The sequence below is a fragment of the Sinohyriopsis cumingii genome, chromosome 9 (assembly GCF_028554795.1).
Source record: "Sinohyriopsis cumingii isolate HCF-2022 chromosome 9, ASM2855479v2, whole genome shotgun sequence".
NCBI lineage: Eukaryota > Metazoa > Mollusca > Bivalvia > Unionida > Unionidae > Sinohyriopsis > Sinohyriopsis cumingii.
The window spans coordinates 49645843-49669145 of NC_142969.1; the positions used below are offsets into that span (position 1 = coordinate 49645843).

Sequence of the window (23303 nt, forward strand, 5' to 3'; positions counted from 1 at the left end):
TGATAGAGAACATTAATACAATCTACCGACCACAGCACGATTATTTATTCGGCAATTGTAGAAAGGTTTCGGGTTGAAAGGATATCATGACATTTGTTTCCTGCATTGTCATATCTGTCATGTCATCTTATGTTATTTGCTTTAAGCAAATGCTGGAAGGTATTATCAGGTTTCTTATGTACCATATCCACTTTATATGTCTGGGAGTTTGATAAGCTGTTGAAGCTACAATGTTGATTTCAGTATTCACAGTTTTCCTTCAGTTTCAACTGGCTAGTGTGTATTCCGAAACAACAACTGGTAAGCAAGATCTCTATGTATGTATGTATGTATGTATGTATGTATGTAAGTATGTATGTATGTATGTATGTATGTATGTATGTATGTATGTATGTATGTATGTATGTTATTTACATAATTATGTATTATAAAATAAAAGTTGAATCTTCGGTTTATTCACAAAATGTCACTATTAAAAGACACTTGTTTCATTGGCATTTCCTACATAGTCCAATTTTTAAAACTATAATACCAGCGTGATGTGAGTGGAGTGGTGGTGGATAGTGTTTTAGAAAGGAAGAATACAAATAATCGCACTAAAAATTCATATACCATAATATTATTTGTATTTCATAATGTCTTTAAATAAGAGAGTTGCAAACTCTGTTTTAAACATTTCAAATAAGTGCAAGCTGCGCAGTACTAAAATAACCTTAATGCAATGCATATATTAGTATACCGTTAGTTACCGACCACTTTGGTGGCACAAAAATGGTTTTAACAGCTGCCTCGCTCAGGGCTCAGCAGTTAGAGGTTAGTGTTAGGATTGGTCGGCCTGGTGTGAAGATTATGTGCCTGGGTGGGACATCATGGTACATGTCTGCGGCATGATACCCCAGTGCTAGACATGACTATAAACTGTCACACTGCAGACATCGTAGCGATATGACTTAACAATTGTTAAAGCTACGTTAAAATTCCAAATACACACATTATTAGTTATACAAATTAACAGACCATTGATATAGGTGCATATATTATGCATTGTTTTTTTTAAATACTCAGAGCCGCAGGGAATGACGGGTATGTGCACCCAATCTTAACACCTACCAATTAATTTATAATGGGAATTTGTCGAGCTGCAGTACCTATCTCCTTTTTCAAATCTCAGCGAACTATTTACCTTTTTTAGTGCATCCAGTGAGCCAAATCAGAAAAACTTGTAACATTAATATGGATTATCTTTCCTTTGTGTTCACTTCACGTGCATCAGACGGTACATACGAACTCTCGGATGAGTGTACAGCGTAAGATGAACTTTCGAAAATCTAATCAAATCTAACGGATTTTATTCTGTATTATGACATACGATTTTTAACTTCTGATTGGATCTTAATGTACCTCTTTTACGAAGGAAACGAAACATTGTTCACCCGATTGTCTAACCAACTATCATGGATAACAGCACGAGAAACTTGTAACAACATGTCATACGCCATTTTTCCCGGCATGCGAGCTGCACGTGCTCTTGGAAAGATGCATGTTGGAGAATTCGCCTGGATTGATGGAAAGGAATACACTTTCTGCTATGAAAAAAGTAAGCTAAACACTTTGTTTTATTTTTGTCATACCCTACCTAGCAAAAGTTGGTGGGATTCGTAAATACTTGTTCCGTTTGTTTCCTCGTCTGTCCGTCACACTGTATTCCCAAGGTATAGATCCAAGATCATTCAACATCTATTCATGGATCAAGCTAAACATCTCAAAATTGTAGTTGCTGAAGCTAACAAAAAATAATGTGGCAGAATACATCCAGTGTTCTCTTAGTACTCGATAAGGCTGTATGTTAAATCAACATTTTTGTAATCTCTATGTACTTTCACATTTATATTTGTTCAAAATTAATGGTTGTACGGCATACAAATTAAGCCAAACACAATCCACATATTTGTTATAACGTATGCCGATGGCATTTCTCAAAACTGTTGACTGTATAATAAGCTCTAAACAAAATAATTAAATTTCATGAAATCTAAAATTGCAGAATAAAAGGAAATCTGACTCAAGCATAATCAATAGTTTAAGACAACTGAGCACATAAAAACGATGAAATGTTATGCTACAATAAGGACATTACTGAATTTATTTTAATATGTAGATATTATTTACAGCCACATTAAAAAAGTCAGAAATTAGCAAAGGAAATTAAACTGCTGAAACATGTGCGGGTAATATGTAAATGTCTTGATTTTAAAATATTGTTCTTTGTTTTTGACCGTATGTTTATAAATCAACATTATTTAAATACATTTGAAATAATGGATGTGAGTATATTCATTACATTAAATACTTTAAATGTATACAAATATTTTATTGTATAAATATATTTTTAAACAAACATGTTTCAAACTTCCTCTCTTTGGTCAGTGATTTATACAATCATGTATACCATGTTTTATACGATCATTTATACCAAGTTTTGTTTGTAAACATGGATGATCCTTTAAAGCCAAATGCATGATATCAACTGCTGACATCACCTGGTGAATATGGGTAGGATGGCTTTGCGGTGTTTACAGGGTGTAAAAACCATGTAATCACCTACATCTTGATGTGACTAGACATCATAGCATCCCAGTGTGACATCACCTACTCGCTGATGTACAAGACCTTACCAATTCCTAGTCTGAGTAGAAGATTCTTCATATGATTTGGCAAAGCTATCCTACCACAGATCATTCTCAAGGTACATAAAGCGGGATGATGAAAAAAAAAGACTTTCGGTGAAAGACGAGGATAAAGATAAGAAAGATTTTTAAAAGAGAAATTGTCAATTAAATTGTGTCAGACATTGTGTAGAATGCTAAGAATAGCTTGGGAGTAGAGACAGGGGAGGTACAAAAATAAATAAATAAATGAAACAGAACCAAAAAAAACCCGTAGAATTAAAGTGAATTGTACTTCTTTCTAGAATGATTCGTTGTTCTAGGTCGAGCATTAATTAATTTGAAAGTTTCGTTTACCCCTCCCCCACCCCCATAAACGTGCATGGGGACATAAGTGTCACGAGTATTTAGTATGCTTTTGAAGTTGTTAATGGAGTCGGTTTCATGAGTCTCAATAGGTAATGTATTCCATTATGGAACGGACGAAGGAAAAAAAACGAGATTAATAAATACTTGTTTTAACCTTTACTAATTAAAAATTGTTTACATGTCATTATAAATAATTTAACTACCATACTTTTTTGTTACACCAGTCGATGTTCTGGCTGCCTCATTTCGTATTTTTTTTAATACAAAACAGACGCTAATGAGACGAAAAAAATATGCAGATATGTCACAGTCAGGAGAGAGGACACAAACGAAAACCTTACTTACATTTGCAACAAAGGTAACAACCTTGAATACAGCGATAATGATACTTGAAACAATGTTTTCTTTTTTGCATTGTCGATTTAAAAATAATGGATTAAGAACTACAGCAAAAGGAGACATGAATAACTCGTCATTATGTAAGTTTTCGTGAATCATGAGTAAATTTTTCACCACAGAAGTTAACAAATGATTTGAAGAAAAAATTTTTTTCTGATTCTTTGAATTGTTAACCTTGTAACTTTATGTAACAATATAACTACAAATGAGAAGAAAAATACTTGATCCGGAACCTTTAATATGGATCACATCCGGTTTGTGTCGGTGAAAACATTAGGTATGTTAAATCTTTTCAGGCGTTCATCGCCACGATCCTAAATTCTAGTAATTTACATTTGATTTGAAATAAATATACGAAACATTTAGGAACGATCCTTTTGCACTATGAAATGATTACTGTTTCGAAACCAATGACAGCGTAATTTAAGGGTTGCATATACTCTCAAGGTAATATGATGTGCAAGAACAAATACCGAGTCAATCACAAAGTCGAATGAACGAATAGAAGCAACTGATTGGCTAATATTGGGGATGACATAAATGGTAAAATTATGATCTGGATCCTGTTTTTATCGTCGGAAATGTATCAACATTTTATTAATTTCGATCAGATGGACAGTTCGAGAAGAATGAGGAAATGCTACCGTACGCTGATGCCGAAAATAAATGTCTCAAGTCCAGTGCGTCCATGCAGGGAGTGGAAGCCTTTATAATACCAATGATAATTCCAGTAAACAGGACATACTGGATCAAGGATTTCAATGATATCAGTATTATCAACAAATTGAGTATGCTTTTAGTCCAAATGACATATATAAATTTTGAACCGCGTGAATATATATATATATATATATATATATATATATATATATATATATATATATATATATATATATATATATATATATATATATATATATATATATATTCAGTCTTCATATGGTAGTATAATTCTCATAACACTTTATCTCTCTCAGATCAAAATTAATTGTATACGTATGTTTTAAATATCCACTCTTGAGTGATTTTTGTAGACGATAAGGTGCATGATCAGTACAACTATAGCCAGTGTCCAATGAATAACGTGCTTTATACAGTTATTTCCAGCATGAAATGAATAACTTGATTCAATGAGTTATAGCAAGTGTCCAATGAATAACGTGATTCATTGAGCTGTATCCAGTGTCTACTGATTTATGTGATTCATTCAGTTATAGCCAGCATCCACTGCATAACGTGGCTCATACAACTATCATTGTCAGTTGAATCATGTATAAAAAGTCATGTAAAATAAGTCATGTATAATAGGCTGCACATGTTTTAAGAAGTTATCTCATTGTATCCAGAGTTCCGATGCGTTTACTAAATATACAATTATGTCCTCGCATTTATTTCAATAGACGAATTCATATTACACATTACTGAGAATGCCAGCATCCGGTATAAAAAAAACAGAAGAATAAAAAAAAATATTTCTCTGTCGCATAGATGATATTAAGTGTCTTAGGACCTAGAAAGTCATGTCAGATATTCTACAAACATTTTTATCATGTGCAGGTCATGGACAGACGGTGACACAGATTTGTATCGGTATAGTGAAGATGGACCATGACAGTTTTGAATTCGGTACCACGTCATGTGATGAAAGTCATACAGTTATTTGTGATAAGAGTAAGTTTAATATTTTAAATAAGATTTAATGTTTTCAAAATATTGTTTGATTTAGGAATTATAAGGAAGTACCGTGGAAACTCTTGTCTTAATACTGGTGACAGATTTCTATGACTAGCGAGAATGAGTATTACACAGCGCTTACTGGAAACCAAAATGAATAAGTCAAAACATAAATCACAAAGGCGCACATTCAAGACATGATACTATAGTATTCTCGTCAAAGATGAATTGCTAGATAGAGTTTGCCACTACATATGTAATACTTTCTTGACAAGTGACAATTTATATTTATTACCTTCTTGTGAGCATGCCTACAAAGGTATGTAAGCAGCAGTAACCAATAATATCTATTGCGTTTTTTCTAATACTCCCTTCATAGACTGGTTAATATTCTAGGGGCTTCAATCTGAAGATATACACGCACACACACATATACATATACAACTTTGGAACCTTGGATGAGGAAACATGGCACAGACATGCATACCACCTAATATGAGTTGGATTCTTACATCAAATTTAAAATAAAAAAATACATTAAATCATTTGTGTTAAACACAGGTTATATTTTCCTCCTTTACAGCCGGTATCAATACCTCATTAACATTGGCAACCAGAGATGAAATGGTGCAGAGACTTGGTGACTTGAAGTCTGGAATAGCTTCTAACCAGCGGCAAAATATTGGTAAGGATAATGTCTTACAGCTCTATAGTCTTGAACGAAGTAACAGAAAAGAGCGAAAGCCAACAAGTGTTGAAAATTAAACAAAGAATTTATTTTTCATTAATACAAAGTGATAATTTAAAAAGAACGTACAGTATTGTGAATTAAATCCCAGATAGTCATAAAGTTATATCACAGGTCCAACAGTATAGAGTATTTCGAATTAATTCTAGTTGTGTTCTGAATGAATTTCGATTTTGAACGAGCTGATATGTCAATAACCTGAAGTGTGCTAATGTGTCAAGAGTCATAATTTATCACAGTGATATAACCCAAAATGTCCTTGAATGATCTGCAACAATTCAAAGATAGTGACTTAGTCCTAAATCTAAGAAAAGTTTGTAATTCCAATAAATTATTTTAAATACATAAAGTAAACTTTCTATACAAAACACAACTTCTCTAGACAGATGTTAAGATTAGAAATTAGTGATTCTGAAGTAAACAACGTTCATATAAACAGCTAAGACGTATTAATTGAACCATGATGAGGTTCATTTTCCCATCAAATTCGTATACATCATGCTTATATAAGGTTCCTAATATCCCAAGAAAGCTAGACCTTGATTTCAATAATTGTAAACATGTTTACCGTCAAGTAAAAATGATCTTAACATATAATCTAAAATCTTATACAAGCATTAGCTACGTTATGTGTTGTTTACATAACAAAATTACATTAGTCAGGTAATCTTCTACCCTCAATCGCTGACAAAGGTCAACCACACAACATAGATATATATTACTAGTGACATTTCATTGGATAGTTTAAATTGGTCAGAAGTTATTTTTATTTCCATTTGCATATATAAAGTGAACTTGGCTCAACTATGTCTGTTAAATTAATAATTATTACAATTATCGTTATCTTCTTGTACCGTCTTGACTCAGTTGGCATACATTTACTATTCTGAATCATAGTATATGCGTTAGCTATTGCACAGCTATATAGCAGTAATTTATATGTTTGTCTTCTTCTGTCGAAATATAAAATCGAGACTTTTAACACATATACCATGACATGTCAAAGCACTAAGTGTATCTGCAGAGCTAATTGTTAAAGGACCGGTAAAATAGTATAAATCGTCCGATTATTTGGCCGAGATGAAAACATAAAGGAGAAAGTTCAATATGCATAAGTTAAACCATAGCGTTTGCGTATATGTAATAATTCTGACTGAAGTCATACCTGGGCATTACGTGGAGAATCTACCAGGCACACATCTGGGGCCATGCTCTCGTGAAATTAATGTTGACCAAAGAAGTTTCTGTCTTTCACTAGGGACATCTAGTGCTTTTCTGCCATTGAATTAAAACATCGAATATAATTCTTTTATCGACAGAGTGGAACTACTTGAATCACATCATCTAAACGGGTGTGCTACATACGTACAGACCGCATGTTGTTCACATTTGCTGTGATAAAAGTTCTAGATGTTAAGAATATTGTTAACGGAATAAACTGCGAATTTTCGGCAAATGGACAAATTATTCAGATCGTATTAATCCATTGTACTGTGTTTGAGGGAGATTTCCAGCTGGTGGAAAGGTCCTGATTTTTTCCGCATTTGCATCGTCCAGAATTCTAAATCGAGCCATTCGGGACGTGTTGCCATTGAAAACAAAATGTTCAAGCATACTGAATAACAACAGCCAACTCTGCCTGTGAATTGCTGCTTGTCAAATTTGGACTACATGAAAATGAACGACGTTGTGTGAACATAATTTCCTGACTGGATCTCCTACATCTGAGCGTAATGTAAATTATGTGAGATCTGATTATGTGTGTGTGTGTATGTGCGCGTTTAAAAATGAATATCCTTGTATTTCAGATTGTAAACTGGTCTCACCTTGCTTGATCATAGTCGTCTTGTCTGTTCCAATTGCGATCATCGCCATCGTTAAATACCGGAAGAAAACGTTTATTAAAAACCTTGCATACCATAGCAAATACCGAAAACAGGGGTATGATATAAAACTCTCCTTCCATATCTCTATCTCTCTCTCTCTCTCTCTCTCTCTCTCTCTCTCTCTCTCTCTCTCTTCGTCAAGCGCACCAGTGGCTCAGTTGTTAAGGGGTTAGACTAGTAACCGGAAAGGTACGGATTTCATTATCACTATAGAATCAGCCGAAATCGACTATTGTGTTGTGTCCGACGTCAAGGATGTTTACTATACATGCCACAACACGGTTTAACCTTCATAGTGAAAGAGTGCAATAAAATAAAAAAGGTCACAAAACCAAATCTCCCGAAGCGAAAAAAGTGTATAATAATTTTGGAAGTTGTCAATCACAAATTGAAACAAATATCCCATGTCATTATGAATAAAAAATGCAAAAAGACTATAACTTGTCTGGGCCATCGCCTTTGCGATTTCACTATCTAAACTCAATCGATAAAACGACGACTACATAAATAATCATAAATCGATACTCACTCGATAAGACGATGACTACATTCATGTTCATAAATCGATACATGTGTTCCTAAGCAGGCTTAACACTCGACCTAAGCAAGCTTCCTAACCCAAACAACATATTTAGATAAAGAAAATTAAAACGCAAAACAACGTGACTTAGTGGATACATAAACATTTCTTACATTTAAAAAATGGACTTCGTATCTAAGCCAAAAACAAGCAGTGTTCGTTATCCTTGTTCAGAAGCACGGTTGACTACGCCAGTTAATCAAGACGTTGCACAAAAATTTAAAGAAATTAAAATTTACTTCAGTTAAAAATGTATCATTATGTTATTAATGTGACATGAGATTTAGACAGAATAAATTTAACTCGGCAGTGTGGATGATATCACCTGAAAGTGGTTAATATTATTCGCTTGTTAGAGATAAAAGAGTACAAATCAAGTAAAATATGTTGTAAATTTCATGCCTACTGCTAAATACGAATATAATTTTCTTGATAAAAATATGACCAACTTGCTAAAGGACAAAACATTGGATCACAAAGGAGAAACATATATATTGGATACGGAAGGAAGGATTGGAAACAGCGAACAGACATATATTCAATTAACAAACTGATGTAGGAAGGAACTGATAAAGACGAATTCATTGACTAAAATGAACATGGAAGGACGGAAGATTGGTGAACAGATGAATAGAATGACTCACACACGGATAAGAGATGGTCTGATTGAAAGGTTAAACGTGAGCTTTCAATAAACAATAAAGTTGTGGAACGAATACTTATGTACAAGAGGAGTTTCATATATTTGTATAGTATTAGTTAAAACAACTGAAAGGTCAGTTACATTGGTGTACAGCCAAAAAATGCTTCCAAAATAAATGTACTCAGACTTTACTAACTCTGGGTCACTGAGAACGAAAATAATGTTTAAAATTGTTGATTGACTCTAGTTTTAAAGTTAGGATACTGGGTCAATATATAGGACCCTTGACTTGGAAATGGCGGAAGATAAGTAAGTTATAAAGGAAAGGGATCTCAATTTAAACTAGAAATGACTCAAATACATCTCTGTCTGGATTTATGAATAAATCTATGACTGGATTTGGACAGTACTTGTGTTTTAGGCAAAGCAATGAATGATGTAATCTGGAGTTGGTATTGCATCATACTTGATATGAATTGCATCATGTTATTCCTAGAAGTCATGGACGATGCATTCATAACTAAGATTACATCACTCTGCTGAACATACTGCCCTATATCAGCTCTAGAAGTCATACAGTGTCGTACTCTCTTATTTGTCAGCGTTTGATTTCGCAAAGGGACACTTCTGTTTAGCCGAAGTGATCAAAAAGCCTCGTACTTGCGTGAACAATGCAGATAACTTCTGCTATATTTGTGTGACGTGATTTTTGCCATTATGGTTAAGAAGGCCTATCATCTTTATGTTGGGTGCAAAATTGGAGATCAGGGCAAGAGGTAGTCCCCAAACATATGCGGCAACACTTGTGCAACAAATCTTCGGCAGTGGTTAAACAGGAAAAGGAAATATATGCATGTGCAGTGTCAATGATTTGGAGAGAGCCAAGATATAATATCAACAATTGTTCCTTTGGCACGGTGCCTCCAGCTGGGAACGGTGTGTCATAGAAGAAAACGTGGACTGTGCATTATCCTAACATTGCATCAGCTATACGCTCAGTACCCCACGGAGAAGGACTGCCGGTTCCTGATGCACCAAAATCATTCTCAATTGAATCAGAGGAAGAGGAGGAAACTTCTAGCCCTGAACCATCAGTGTCACATTACCTATATTCTCTCCCATCTTTCTCCTCTGCACCACACCTCTTGTCAGGGATTTGGAACTATCCAAGAGTAAGGCAGAGCTGTTTGGGCTCCAGACTGGCAGGTGACGTTAGTGTTTCCATGTTTCGTGGCCGTCAAAAGGATCGTGTCCCATTCTTCTTCATGGAAGGTGATATTGCAGGCTGCAACAACACCAATGGTGTGATGACAACCCTCAACATCGTTCATGATCCTGATGAGCGGAGACTGTTCATTGATTTATCGAAGACGAGTCTTATATCTGTTTTGCTGCATAATGGCAATGTTTTGCCATCAATTCCAGAAGGTCATGTAGTCCATATGAAGGCAACTTATGAAAACGTGAAAGAACTTTTCAGGTGGTTAAACTATGGCCAGCATCAGTGGCAACTCTGCGGCGATTTGAAGGTTCTTGCTGTCTTGCTTGTTCTGCAGACTGGATACACAAAGTACTGCTGTTTTCTCCGCGAATTGGATAATCGTGCGAGAGCTTCCCACTCCATCAGATAGGTTGGCCATTCCGACAGTCATTGGAGCCTGGGAGGAAAGTGTTCAGTATCCACCACTTGTTGAATCGAGGAAGATTTTGGTTCCACCCTTGCACATCAAGCTGGGTCTGTTGAAGAGCTTTGTCAATGCCATGGACAAAACACAAGCAGCTTTTAAGTACCTCCGTGGAAAATTTACAAGGTTAAGTGAAACTAAGATAAAGATTGGTGTCTTTGTTGGTCTTCAGATTCGCGAACTTCTTCGAGATCATGCATTTGACTGTGCACTGCCTGGCAAGGAAAAGTCGACATGGAAATCCTTCCAGTTAGCGGCAAAAAATTTCTCGGAAACAACAAGGAAGACAACTACAGGGAGTCGGTGGAAAACTCCTCAAGGCATACAAAAGCCTTGGTTACAACATGCGACGAGCACGGCGAGCGATTTCACTAGGACATTGCAACAATGGAGAAAAGGTATCATGGGAAATTGAGCCCATCCATGCCTGAATACTATTGCTGGACAGTGACAAGAGATGGTCCATTTAATGAATGCAAGAGACAAGCCGAGAAGTGCCTAGTAGACACTGAATAAGGACTAAACTATGTACTTATATATACATAAGAATTTGTTGACCTTTGTTTCATAATAAAATTAATTTATATAAGCCGTTTGCTGTTTTTCTAAAGTTTAAATAAACAGGACAGGTGAATTATTATCATGTAATACAGCCATAAATACATGACAAGACCTAGGTGTACAATTTATGATTAAACTTCTACTATTTACACAATATACACAGACGTAAAATGTAAAAGCTTAAATATATTTGAAACAGTAGCCAATCAGTTGTTTTAATTGTCAATTGGGAATTCAGCACACCAATATGCATAATAAATAACACATTTTATCTCTAAATCAGACGATTTCTACGAAACTGTAGACACATATTGTTGGAGGAAGGCAGGACTAATTCTGAGCTAATTTGTTCGTATCGGACTCTTCTGCCATACTGTACTTACTATTAGATGCAACGGTAATTTCATTTAATTTTGTGCGCATCTACTAAAAACATCCACAAGTTCCTAACTCCACATGCTATTACAATCAGATATCTTGCATGCCCAAGGTACCAAAGCATTGATAATATACGAAAATATACTCCATCACCCATCCTACACGTACAAAACAATGCCTTCATTGTCTGTTGCGTCATATTTTACCCCCAGTAAATATATTTTGATATATATGTCTGCTTTATGTCTTGCAACGAATGACATGAAATGTTCCTGCGTGTAAATTGAACAAAGATTCAACTGATACATGCCGTAAGTCATGAGTATGATGCCATCTTCACTGTAAAGAGGAAAGTCCCCATTCCCCGGCGACATTTTCTGCATCAACATTTCACCTGCAAGTAGACCTTACCTTCCATATTTGATTTTCAACTTCTTCTTTTATCAAACTCTGCTGCCGAGAAAGATGTGTCACTTTTGCAACTCATATGGAATCTTTTTTTTCTGAAGGACCGTGACTCGGAACACGCATGCTTTTGTTTTACAGGCTACACAAAATATTATTGTAAAATTCCAAATAAACGGAACTTGTGAAGTCAAAAGAACTTGACCAAAATACTTTCAGCTCTTGAACAGTCCATTTTGGTGATTCAGCAAAGCATCTCACAACAACTTGTTGATAGTTTTGTTCCCTTGTCTGCAATGGTGACATTTAAATGTTAATGCCATGATGAAGCAATCATTTGATAGAATCGTGAGATCACAAGTTACTACATAAAAGATCGTTTTCCTCAATCCAGCTTTTACTGTCATCACCCTTCGGTTGAAGTAATTTATTCAAGATAGATGGGTCACTACTTTTGTATCTGCTAGATATAGATCTAACACCGTCAAACATTTTTCAATAGTTGTGACAGTGATCATGGGATTTACCAGTGAACGACCTTTGTGACTGTTTAAACGCCTTTGAGACTAGAACTTGATACTCGTTTGGATATAAATGTATGTCCCATGAATTACTAGCATAACATGAGGATTTTCTTGATTTCCAATACAATGCTGAGAAGGAGGCCGTGTAATGTTTGAAATAACTTCATGGCGAGTTAACGGTTGAACACCCACGTGTAGAGGACTAAAATATTCAGTGATGACCTTCCTTGCGGAAGCAATCGCATATAAAGAAAGACTTGATTTTGAAATCAAGATGGTTGAACAAATTGTGTTTGATATCTCCTGTTTAAGCTTGAAATAGATCGCTACAGAGGTTCTCACACTTCTGACTGGAGTTTTATTCAAACACGGTGAAAACGTGTGTAAGTCACTGAAGTTTGACTTGGTAAAACCTGTCAGGGTAACATAGTAGGAATCATCAAGAACATCTTGGTTATCAAAATCCAATCTAGTTTTCTTTACTATTCAGAGCAGTATCTCTACAATTTTGTATCAGCTTAGAAATACTGTCTATATTCATTCACATTCACAGTTTCAGAAGATGCTGAAATTTTTCCTGTGTCTTCTTTAAAACCGTTGTCACGTACGTAACGAAAACAAACAAAACCTGGCCTTACTGGAACCAATATGTTCTTGTGGAGGAACATTCTAACTCAGGCATCAGTTAAAACAACTCGTAGGTATGATCTTGCTTTGTTTTCAGACGCAACAGTAAGCGTGACTACTGGATGTGTTTGGTATCGGACTTGCATACAACCTGCTGTGTTTTTATAGAATTGATGGTAGATATCCTCTCTTAAACATTTTTTTGTTATCAGTTCTTGTGCTAGTAGAGTCCTTCGTCGTTGAAGTGGGATTTGCTTCTTTCTAATAATATATTCTTCTACATTACTTTCATAGAATATCATTATCTAAGGCTTCAGTCATGAAACTCTCCCTGACAAAACATTTGAGGTACCGCTTAACTTTTGATACATACTTCAGGTTTTGACAAACTGAGCTACATAGGAAGACAAACAAATCAATGGATAATACACCAAGCATTGTTAACAATGTGTATGACTTAAATTTTACTTCCAAGATTTAGAAATTCTACCTATAGTTAAATGATATTTCCTGAATTCTGATCTTTGGGGTATATCTGTGTCATGTTGTCATTTGTGACATTGATATTGTGTTATCTATTTGCCCTATACTACTTGGTGCGGTAATCACGTTGAACTCGGTTTGCAGCAGCCGTCACATCCCTTAAACTCAAATATATTTTTAGTTTTGAATCTATGACATTTCTTTATATCCATTACTTATATTTTACTATTTATTTCATTAATACATTGTATTGCATTTTTATCATATAAATAAAATTTAGTCAGTATAAATATTAGTTTAAAGATTACCTAGATTATTTCCCTAGAACCTTAAAAGTTATATTTGGATACACTTTATACTTTTCGCTGCAACAGCAATAGAAGCCTGAGAAACAAATCTAGAAGTAGAAGAAGTAATAAAGATAGTTAAAACAAGTGAATGCCTTACTTGATCGCTGGTATTCTTGTCGTTTAACGTCTGGCATTGCAATACGCGGTTCGTTGCGTTTTCAAACACGATAAAACTATCAAACATCCTAGTGACAAAAGGTTTAATTAGCCAATGTACCAGCATAACTGCCAAATCACATCCCAGAAACGCTGTACATTTTTTTATAGTAAATAGACTGGCATCAATCTAGGATTTATAATTTCGTGATTTGTGAGCTCTTGCAATTAATGTAATTACGGAAGAAAACTTAATAGTGGGCTATAGTAAAATAGTTATAGAAATTAGTAGAGTAAATATTGGTTAACCTTTTTAAAGAGTTACCAAAATTAATAATACAGCTGGTTCACTCTTGTATAATAAAGAAATACATTATCATGGCAGGTGAGTTTATCGAACTGTATAAAGCAAAGAACAGACATTATGTCTGTAATAATCTTCAACATAATACAATCATTCATGACGTCTTTCAGAATATTATATTTCTGATGTTTCGGTGTAGAAAAATAAACGTACAAATGTTAGTTTAAAATTAGCAGCCCTTTTGATCATATAGTAGACAAACGAGCAAAATACTGACGGTAATATCATCTCGAAAAGTCATATTGTAAAGGTTTTACATTATGTACTAAATAGTTATTGTTGTCATGCATATTATATAATTTATATAATTTATGCTTTTCTGATCTCAGTCAGTTTGTTTCCGCGTAAATTATTCATTGATTCTGCAAACAATGCTAGTACACAACAAAGCTTAATATTTACTTGATGACGCATTCCTTACGAACCTTTCATGCAAGCCAATTTCTAATTTTCGTTCGTTTTGAAGGAGTAGAGCTTGCTTCTGAGACCACACAAATCGTAAATAGTTGTACGGTTTATTTTCTCGCTGATTTATCCAGCAATCTACTTGTTTACTAGCAGAATATCACATTTCTTTTAACCCTTTGTGTCATATTCTTTCTCATGTCTGAGAAAATTTACCCTGTTAATAAAAAATGCTTGACAAATTGGTGTCTGTCATTATAAACGGAAAAATATCCTCAAGCTTTTGTGATTTTTTAATTTTATTTCTGCTCATACAACCTTGTGGTTAATTGGACGTTTATTCATTTTTGCTTGCTTCTGAGACCACACAAATCGTAAATAGTTGTACGGTTTATTTTCTCGCTGATTTATCCAGCAATCTACTTGTTTACTAGCAGAATATCACATTTCTTTTAACCCTTTGTGTCATATTCTTTCTCATGTCTGAGAAAATTTACCCTGTTAATAAAAAATGCTTGACAAATTGGTGTCTGTCATTATAAACGGAAAAAAATCCTCAAGCTTTTGTGATTTTTTAATTTTATTTCTGCTCATACAACCTTGTGGTTAATTGGACGTTTATTCATTTTTGCATACTACTAAATTCATGTTCTAATCGGTTTCCATTCTGCTTGCAAGCTGTAAATCTTTCTCATGTTTGAAAATTTGTTTTACATCTAAATATATACAGATGTTCTCGTATATAAAGTTTCAATATGTTCTCCAAATGCATAGAAATGTATTGGCTATATAAAATTTGTTTTCGAATCATTAGTTTCGTATCAAATTTATATTTAATTAAATATATACATCTAACCGCCCTGAGTATTCTCTTAAACTTTAATTCTAGTCGAACATAAAAGTTTAAATTACTTACTATAATGAATTATTAAGTTCTTTTTGCTTTTTAATACAAATTTTAAGTATTTTTTTATTTTGTTTCTTTTAATTATATAATCTTGTTGCACTTTATCAAATCTTCCATACCTGGTATCACTCTGTCTGGTGCTCATTAGTAACCTTTGAAATAATCATGTATATGTGTTGATTCTTCTAAATCTGTTTTATGAATACCACCAGTTCTTTTAAACGTCTTTCTAGTACTTCTAAATCTGTTTCTAAATTGCCATCAGCCCTTTGAACATCTTTATAAGATCTTTAGTTCTGATTCCTTTGATTTATTAATTGGTTGTCCATGAAATACTCTTACCGAATGAATTTCCTTATGGAAGAACCTACTCTTATTAGGTATATAACTCATGACCTTCACCTTCAGCTATTACACTCTCCGTCACTTACAACCTTACCTTCATCGGAGCTTGTTCCTATATTGATCAATTACAACGATTAGATTTAACATATATACTTTGCATCATGTCAACTGCTATCGTTCAAGAATCAATCCATTAAATCAAATCATAATCTGTTAAATTATATAGTTCTATTCCTAATCAACTCGAACCACCGTCTTCAACTGATAACGTTGCATTATAATAATGAGCTACCTGGATATAGTTGTTAATTTTGCAAACCAATATTTCTAAATTCCTGTATAAAAATTTCACACAAAGTAAAAATAGCTTGTTGACATAATCTCCACACAAAAGTTACCAAGAGAATTTAATTTGTAATGTCCATTGACGATTCACATTGGTACTTACCCTCTTTTTTTATTCACATTCATGACCTGAATATATTTGCTTTATATTCGTTGAAATTTAGATTTGTTGAACATATTAAGGTTGTTTGAGACTGTAAATTAGGTAGATATCTTGACATAGTGAATTTTCTTGCATTTCTTTAAAATATAACATTGTCCTAAGGAGCATGCCATCACCTACGTGTCATTTCATTAGTATCTTTGTTTCATATATGAAATCTATCAGTTACAAAATAGTTTATTAATGAAAAATATTTCACATCAAAAGTTGGTTTATTTGTCCTTCTTTTATGATACATTTTAGACCAAATCTAAGTCAATCAGATACGTGTCATCTCCTGAAGATTTAGGAATTAAAGTTTGTGTTAATAATATTTACAGTCATTTATTTACAGAACCTCTATATTTACCAGTTACTTTAACAGTGTTAGTGACGTTGTTGTCTCCTGTATATAAAACCTTCTGTTCACAAAAACTACATTTATTGGTTGAATTAAAATGGGTTTGTATCTTCTGTTGTATTTTTGTTGCAAAAAACCTTGCCCCTAGATATAACTAAAAAACAGGTACAAGACGGATATTTCTGTATAGAAATATCACCATTACCGATAGAATGTACATGATATAAGGAGAATAAAGCACGGAATGTTTGTCTCCATAATTAGCTTCTTAAAACATGAACTATTTTTAAACGGCAGATTCTTTTCTCTTCTCTCTCGTACAGGCGGAGTCAAGATCGACAAACACTTCCCAGAGACGGTTTGTTGAGGAGTGATATAGAATCGGTGACCATCTTCAACGTTAAAGAGAGCACACAAGACCAAAGAATTAACAGAGGCGACGATTACGATAACATCGACCCACCACTTGCGTCTTTACATAATCCCATGTATGCTAACAGTTCTTCAGATCTCCGTCATCTCCATGAACATGCGTTACTTGTAACGCCGGCCTCTCCATGTAGTAAGGCAAAGTTCAGCGGAAGTGAGAAATATGCGTTTACCGCACGAGATAGTCATGATTCTGACAAATGTTCGACGATGCATGGGAAGAAAAGTAAGGCGACAATTGCAATGTACAGTGACGACGAAGAACAATACAAGAAATGCAATAACGTTGAGGTGTTACTGGAATAACAGGGCGACGACGCAAGATTTCTAGAGCATTCACAAGTTTACAATCGTTAAGAAAATGTCTTTGTCCTTCAGGCATTTAATATCAAGGACGATTATTCGACAAAGATCGGCATTGTGTGGACTATAACCATTTAACACGAGAAAATACACATTTCGTGGAAATATGAATATGAATGGACAGCATTGCGAGGAAGGGCGAAACGTGACATACACAACTATGCGCATTTTTCTTGAAAAATATTAATAAATGCAATGGTATTTACGCCACATAAGTTTTTCAACGAGATTATATATCTACACATAAAGAGAGAAAGACAATTTTTTATAGCTGCTGGTACAAATTGTAGCCAAACCTTTCTAGCTAGGTAAGCTCTTGGCCACGGCGATAAATGAAACAAAACACGAAGACGTAGCATATATATATATATATATATATATATATATATATATATATATATATATATATATATATATATATATATATATATATATATATATATATACAGTGTGTGTGAGAGAGAGAGAGAGAGAGAGAGAGAGAGAGAGAGAGAGAAATGAGTATATCTCATTTGCTAACCTCGTTTTAATAAAATGGCTGTTATATAAATAAACTCGTCAATCAATATCATATCTACGACACATATTAATCAATGTTTACCTAGCTTTGAAAAAAGGAAATTTGAAAGCTGGTGGACTAGTTTTTAAAACGGCGTCACATTATGTCAATGTATGTATGCGTTTTGTTTCAAGGACAAAGTGGTACAAAAATGTATTATACGTTGGAACATGTCTGTAAAGTACACAGCAAATTTCCAAAGTTCCACTCTTTTTAAAACTGGTAACAAAGAATTATACTTGGCTCAAAAAACGACCAAGGCATAAAATAGAATAACTTTAGCAAGTCATGACAAAAAAACATAGTAAAGAGCTAAAGTGTGTAGAACTATTTTGTTACACTTTTACGATTCATATGTGTCCGCCATTTAGCAGAGGCGCTTTCTTAGTGCTAGTGCCGAATGTGATGTACCAAGACATTTTTTTTTAAAATCATGCCAATTACTTTTGAGTTTAAGACAGAAATAGATTATTAATTGTCATAATAGATTATGCCATCCAGGCCTTAAAGACATGGCACAACAGTATTATCATCTGCTGAAAATTTATTCACCAGACAAATGTGTAAATTTAACCACACACAAAAGCTACCCCTTGAGATATTGAGTGGTAAAAGCAACGAATGGAAATTGCATGACTGTGTTTCGTATACTTTCAGCAGTTAAACATGTACTTCATTATTTCACCACCAATGTGAAGTGATGTAGTTTATGCCGGATTATTCCGGACGTACATGTAATATATATCGTATTAATATGCAGTTTTGGTTTCGAGAATATTGTTTCGTGGTCATTAGATCGAAAGGGACATCAATCACGCGTACTATTGTTATATTTTTTAATACCCCATCTGGATTTCACAAATATATGTAGTGAAACCATACATATATATATATATATATATATATATATATATATATATATATATATATATATATATATATATATATATATATATATATATATATATATATATATATATATATATATATATATATATATATATATATCTGTGTGTGTGTGTGGGTTTGAACCAGGAAATAAACAGACACTTTAATCGAATGATCCGTATCATATTTATTATTATATAAGTTCTGCACGGCAACTAACAGTCATACACCGAGATATGTTGCGGCATGATGCAGTAGCAGATCTGGGTCAAGTCTCTTCTTCTTCTGCTCCATGATTTTCACCTAACACAGTTTAACGTAATCTGACAGCGCATAACTCGAATGGTGCAGTGGACCTTGACCTTTTTCACTACCGTCTATGAAGACATAAGATGTTACAGGATTGGCTAATTGCTCAGATGTAGAAATTTCCTAAACGATAGTATCGTACAGATATTACGTACTACCAAGAAATTCCATTATTATTTTCCCATTTCATTTCTTTGCATCTTCTCTCAAACAGAAGTCGCGAGGGATGAGCTGTGCGAGACTTTAGAATCTGACCAAGATACACAAGTACATGATTTGGATGGGAAAAGGAGAAGAACGTAACTTTCAATTTCTTGGTGATACCTACTATTTACACGGTTCTCTTTACCAGAAAACTTTAGACTTGCGCGATCATGAAGTTCCCTAAGATTTTCTAACATGTGATTTTCCTCGGACCTTTAGATTGCAATATAAAGTATAACTATGCAAAGTAAGGTACATATCAACTTTAAACTTTTTATAATATGCCGATTTGTATTTTAAAAAATTTCGTCCTTTATTTAAAAACGTACTCTTAACGATAATTAGAAGAAGGCAAAAGATGGCACATACGACTGAGGAATCCATAGAGAAATCACTAACCTTGGACTGGCGAACATTTAATGTCGTACTTGCTCGGGATCGGATTTAGATCTCTGGACCAAAGAAGTATGCAAAGCAATTGTATTTCATACATCGTTGTATGTCAAGGATATCGGTAGACGAAGGAAGATGGGATACTAATATAAATTGTATGCAACCCTAACCTATTTCCCGACATCCATCGAAACCATCTGATCTAACAACTTTAATCTAAGTAGAATCATTTCTGAAACTGTTGTTTTCCGAGTTGTAACCATTTATTACAATTCCAGATTTGGGGTTTGTCGCGATTTTGATTTGTTCAGGTTGTGAGTCATGGGCAAATTCAAACTAATGCTAAATAATTGCACGAAATAGTATTGATATATAAAATTAATTGAAGAAATAACCGTTATGTTTCTTTTGTCCCATTTATATCTCATACTTGACATAACTTCAGTACTTAATTTTGTACCAAAATTTCGATTCACCTATTTTCTCTTGCCCAGATTGTGGAATCTCAAATAACTCGGTTTAAATTCTCCATTACAAATTAAGTTGATAGCTCCTGGTAAAATATAAAGGAAGTATTCATTTACCAAAAGTTAATTTAGAAGATATAAATTTAAAAAATATTGTGTTACCTAATTTTAAATCCTCAATGATTTCTACAATAATCATAATATGTTGTGTTAAAGCACATACAAATATAGGTGTATTGTAAAAGCTTTCATTTCAGAAGTTTTTTTTTTTAAATATGGTAATAAATTTAACTGAAATTGTGAAGAAGTAAATAAGAGATAAGAGCAAAGAACAATATAAAAGGTACAACATAATTTATTCTTTAGTTATGTATAACATCATAAATAGAATACATTTCTTCTTTATGTTCTAATATCTCTTCTGTCGTTCTAGTTCTAGACCATAGTATGCATAACAATCATCACCAACACAACTTGCATATTTCTACTCTCTCTTTTCGGGGGCCCCGAGTGGCCGAGTGGTCTAAAGCGCTCTTCGTTACGGACCACTGCCATGTCACCTTTGTATGCGAGGGATCGATTCGCGGATTCGGCCAATGTGGGTATGTGAAAAAGCTTGCCAGTAGCTTCTCTTGGCTCGGTGGTTCTTTCTGAGGTTTTCTCGGGTTTTTCCTCCGCCATTAATACTGGCCGCCATATTTAGCCTATCGTGTGCTGAAAATGGCGTTAAACCCTACAACAACAACAACATCTACTCTCTTTTCACCTCAAGTCAGTCACAGGAATGTACCAGAAAAGCATTATACAACTGTTGAGTTCGAGCATGACCACGACATCACTAACACTGGTTTGGTTTCTACAAACACGTAAGTGGTCGATTGAGCCAATTTGTGTTCTTAACTGTCTGCTGTTAGTGGGCTCCGTTGCACGTGGAAGGGGATACAAAATGGTGCCCTAAACACTGCCTAATGAGCACTGAGATCATGCAGGTCAGTCGCTCAGAAAAATCGCAGAGTTCCACTGCTGCAGAGGTAGCCAGAGATAAATCCTCATCCTCTTTCATACTGATAATTATGCAACTATTTAACTAAACACGGGGCGTGGGTAGGACGAGTGGCCGAGTGGTCTAAAGCGCTCCCCTTTACGGATCACTGCCATCTCAACTCTGCGTGGTTCGAGTCTCGGAGTCAGCCAATGTGGGTATGTGAGAAAGCTTGCCAGTAGCTTTTCGTGGGTCGGTGGTTCCTTCCGGGGTTTTCCGGGTTCTTCCTCCATCATAAATACTGACCGCCATGTATAGCCTATCGTATGCTGAAAAATGACGTTTAACCCCATAACAACAACTAATAACAGGAAAACGTTATGTAACTAATGACATGAAATCATATGCTAGGATGGCATGGAACATGACACTGAGAAGGGTTGAGGACAGCTTACAACTGTACTTGACTCCAGTGATCTTTGGCCGCTTGACTAATTGAGGGCTTTTCAGGAAAGCGTTATGTATTTGCTGATTGGAAAGCTTTCTGTAAAGTACTATTACTGAGTTAAGAAAATAATGATTTAGGAAAGAATCATGCAACAACTAACAAGAAAGCGCTATTTAATTACTGATTAGTAAGCGTTATAAACTAATGATTGGATAGCATTATGGAACTTGAAACATGAAAGATTTGTACAACATTTGACTGGAATGCGATATGGTGGAGCTCTACAATTTAATATTTAATATTTACATAGGGTTAGATTTTGAAAGAAAAAGTTTTACATACTGGTTATCCGGGGTATTTAAAAAAAGACATTGTATATCTCATGCATTGTTCAAAGCAGTGGCGTTCCAAGGGGAGGGTGATACACCCCGAGTGACAGCCAAAAGGAGGGATGCGATCATGAGAGCTTCAATAAGAGTACAAATAAAACAAATCAAATGAAAAATTCGCCAAAGTAAAAGTTATTTCCAATTAGCTTATGATAGCACTGTTCAATTAAAAATCAATTTCCAAACATGATATATTTTATGTGTGCTTACATTTTAAAAATTATTTGTCGGGATGCCAAAAGGAAGGATCCAACCAGGGTGCCAACTTGATTTAGGAATGCCCCTGGTTCAAAGAGCTTTTAATTTCTTTTATTTTGGTGCTCATTTTTAATTTTTATTTCCCGGACTTTAGAGGTAAATTGCAATGAAAGAGCCTATAACTTTGTTTACATTTCATATAATTTGTAACTCATTATTTGCTCTTTCAGAAGATGGTATTGTCTAGTGTGGCAAATTCGTTTTCCCTATTTGAATAACAACTAAAGATAATGTACATTAGACTAATTCAGACTGAATTCTACAGCACATGTGACCAGTAATTTTGGTTTGAGCTATGTGTTGAGACCATGTACAGTTTCCACAAATACAGTCTCCAAAGAAATTTCAGCTACATGACATAAAAGTAACATAGTGGTATACCAACATTCTCACCATAGTGTATGTTGTAAATGCAAACAACTTCACCTAACAGATTTCCCTCTGTCATAAGTTCATAAACTCGATAGAACGCTTTTACATAATTACTGATTGGAAAGCGTATTGTGAAGTATTGAGCAGAAAATCTTATGTCATTGCTGACATAAAGTGATATATAACTGCTAACAGGAAAGCATTATGTAACTTACTGTCTCAATGGCATATATCTATATCTATCTATATATATATATATATATATATATATATATATATATATATATATATATATATAT

General features: G+C 34.3%; 1 protein-coding gene across 5 annotated transcripts; it reads left to right on the forward strand.

Moving 5' to 3' along the window:
- The first annotated feature begins 144 nt into the window (after window positions 1–144).
- On the forward strand, window positions 145–17940 carry LOC149791791 (uncharacterized). Of its 5 annotated transcripts, none has more exons than XM_089970290.1 (8): window positions 150–300; window positions 1415–1597; window positions 3307–3393; window positions 4046–4204; window positions 4992–5105; window positions 5692–5793; window positions 7665–7797; window positions 17267–17940. In XM_089970290.1, exons 1-8 carry the CDS (start codon window positions 231–233, stop codon window positions 17676–17678), a joined length of 1260 nt encoding a protein of 419 aa, XP_089826416.1. In that variant the 5' UTR covers window positions 150–230; the 3' UTR covers window positions 17679–17940. The 5 variants fall into 5 exon arrangements, with proteins under 5 accessions (XP_089826419.1, XP_089826416.1, XP_089826415.1 ...); XM_089970289.1 differs by having other exon boundaries at window positions 151–300; window positions 4046–4222; XM_089970291.1 differs by having other exon boundaries at window positions 239–300; window positions 1193–1597; window positions 4046–4222.
- The last annotated feature ends 5363 nt before the right edge of the window (window positions 17941–23303 follow it).

Coding starts and splice junctions, on each gene's coding strand:
- LOC149791791 (XM_089970289.1), top strand. CDS start 231: ATGTTGATTTCAGTATTCACAGTTTTCCTTCAGTTTCAACTGGCTAGT. Junction 301..1,414: donor GTATTCCGAAACAACAACTG/GTAAGCAAGATC, acceptor TCTTTTACGAAG/GAAACGAAACATTGTTCACC. Junction 7,798..17,266: donor AGCAAATACCGAAAACAGGG/GTATGATATAAA, acceptor TCTCTCGTACAG/GCGGAGTCAAGATCGACAAA.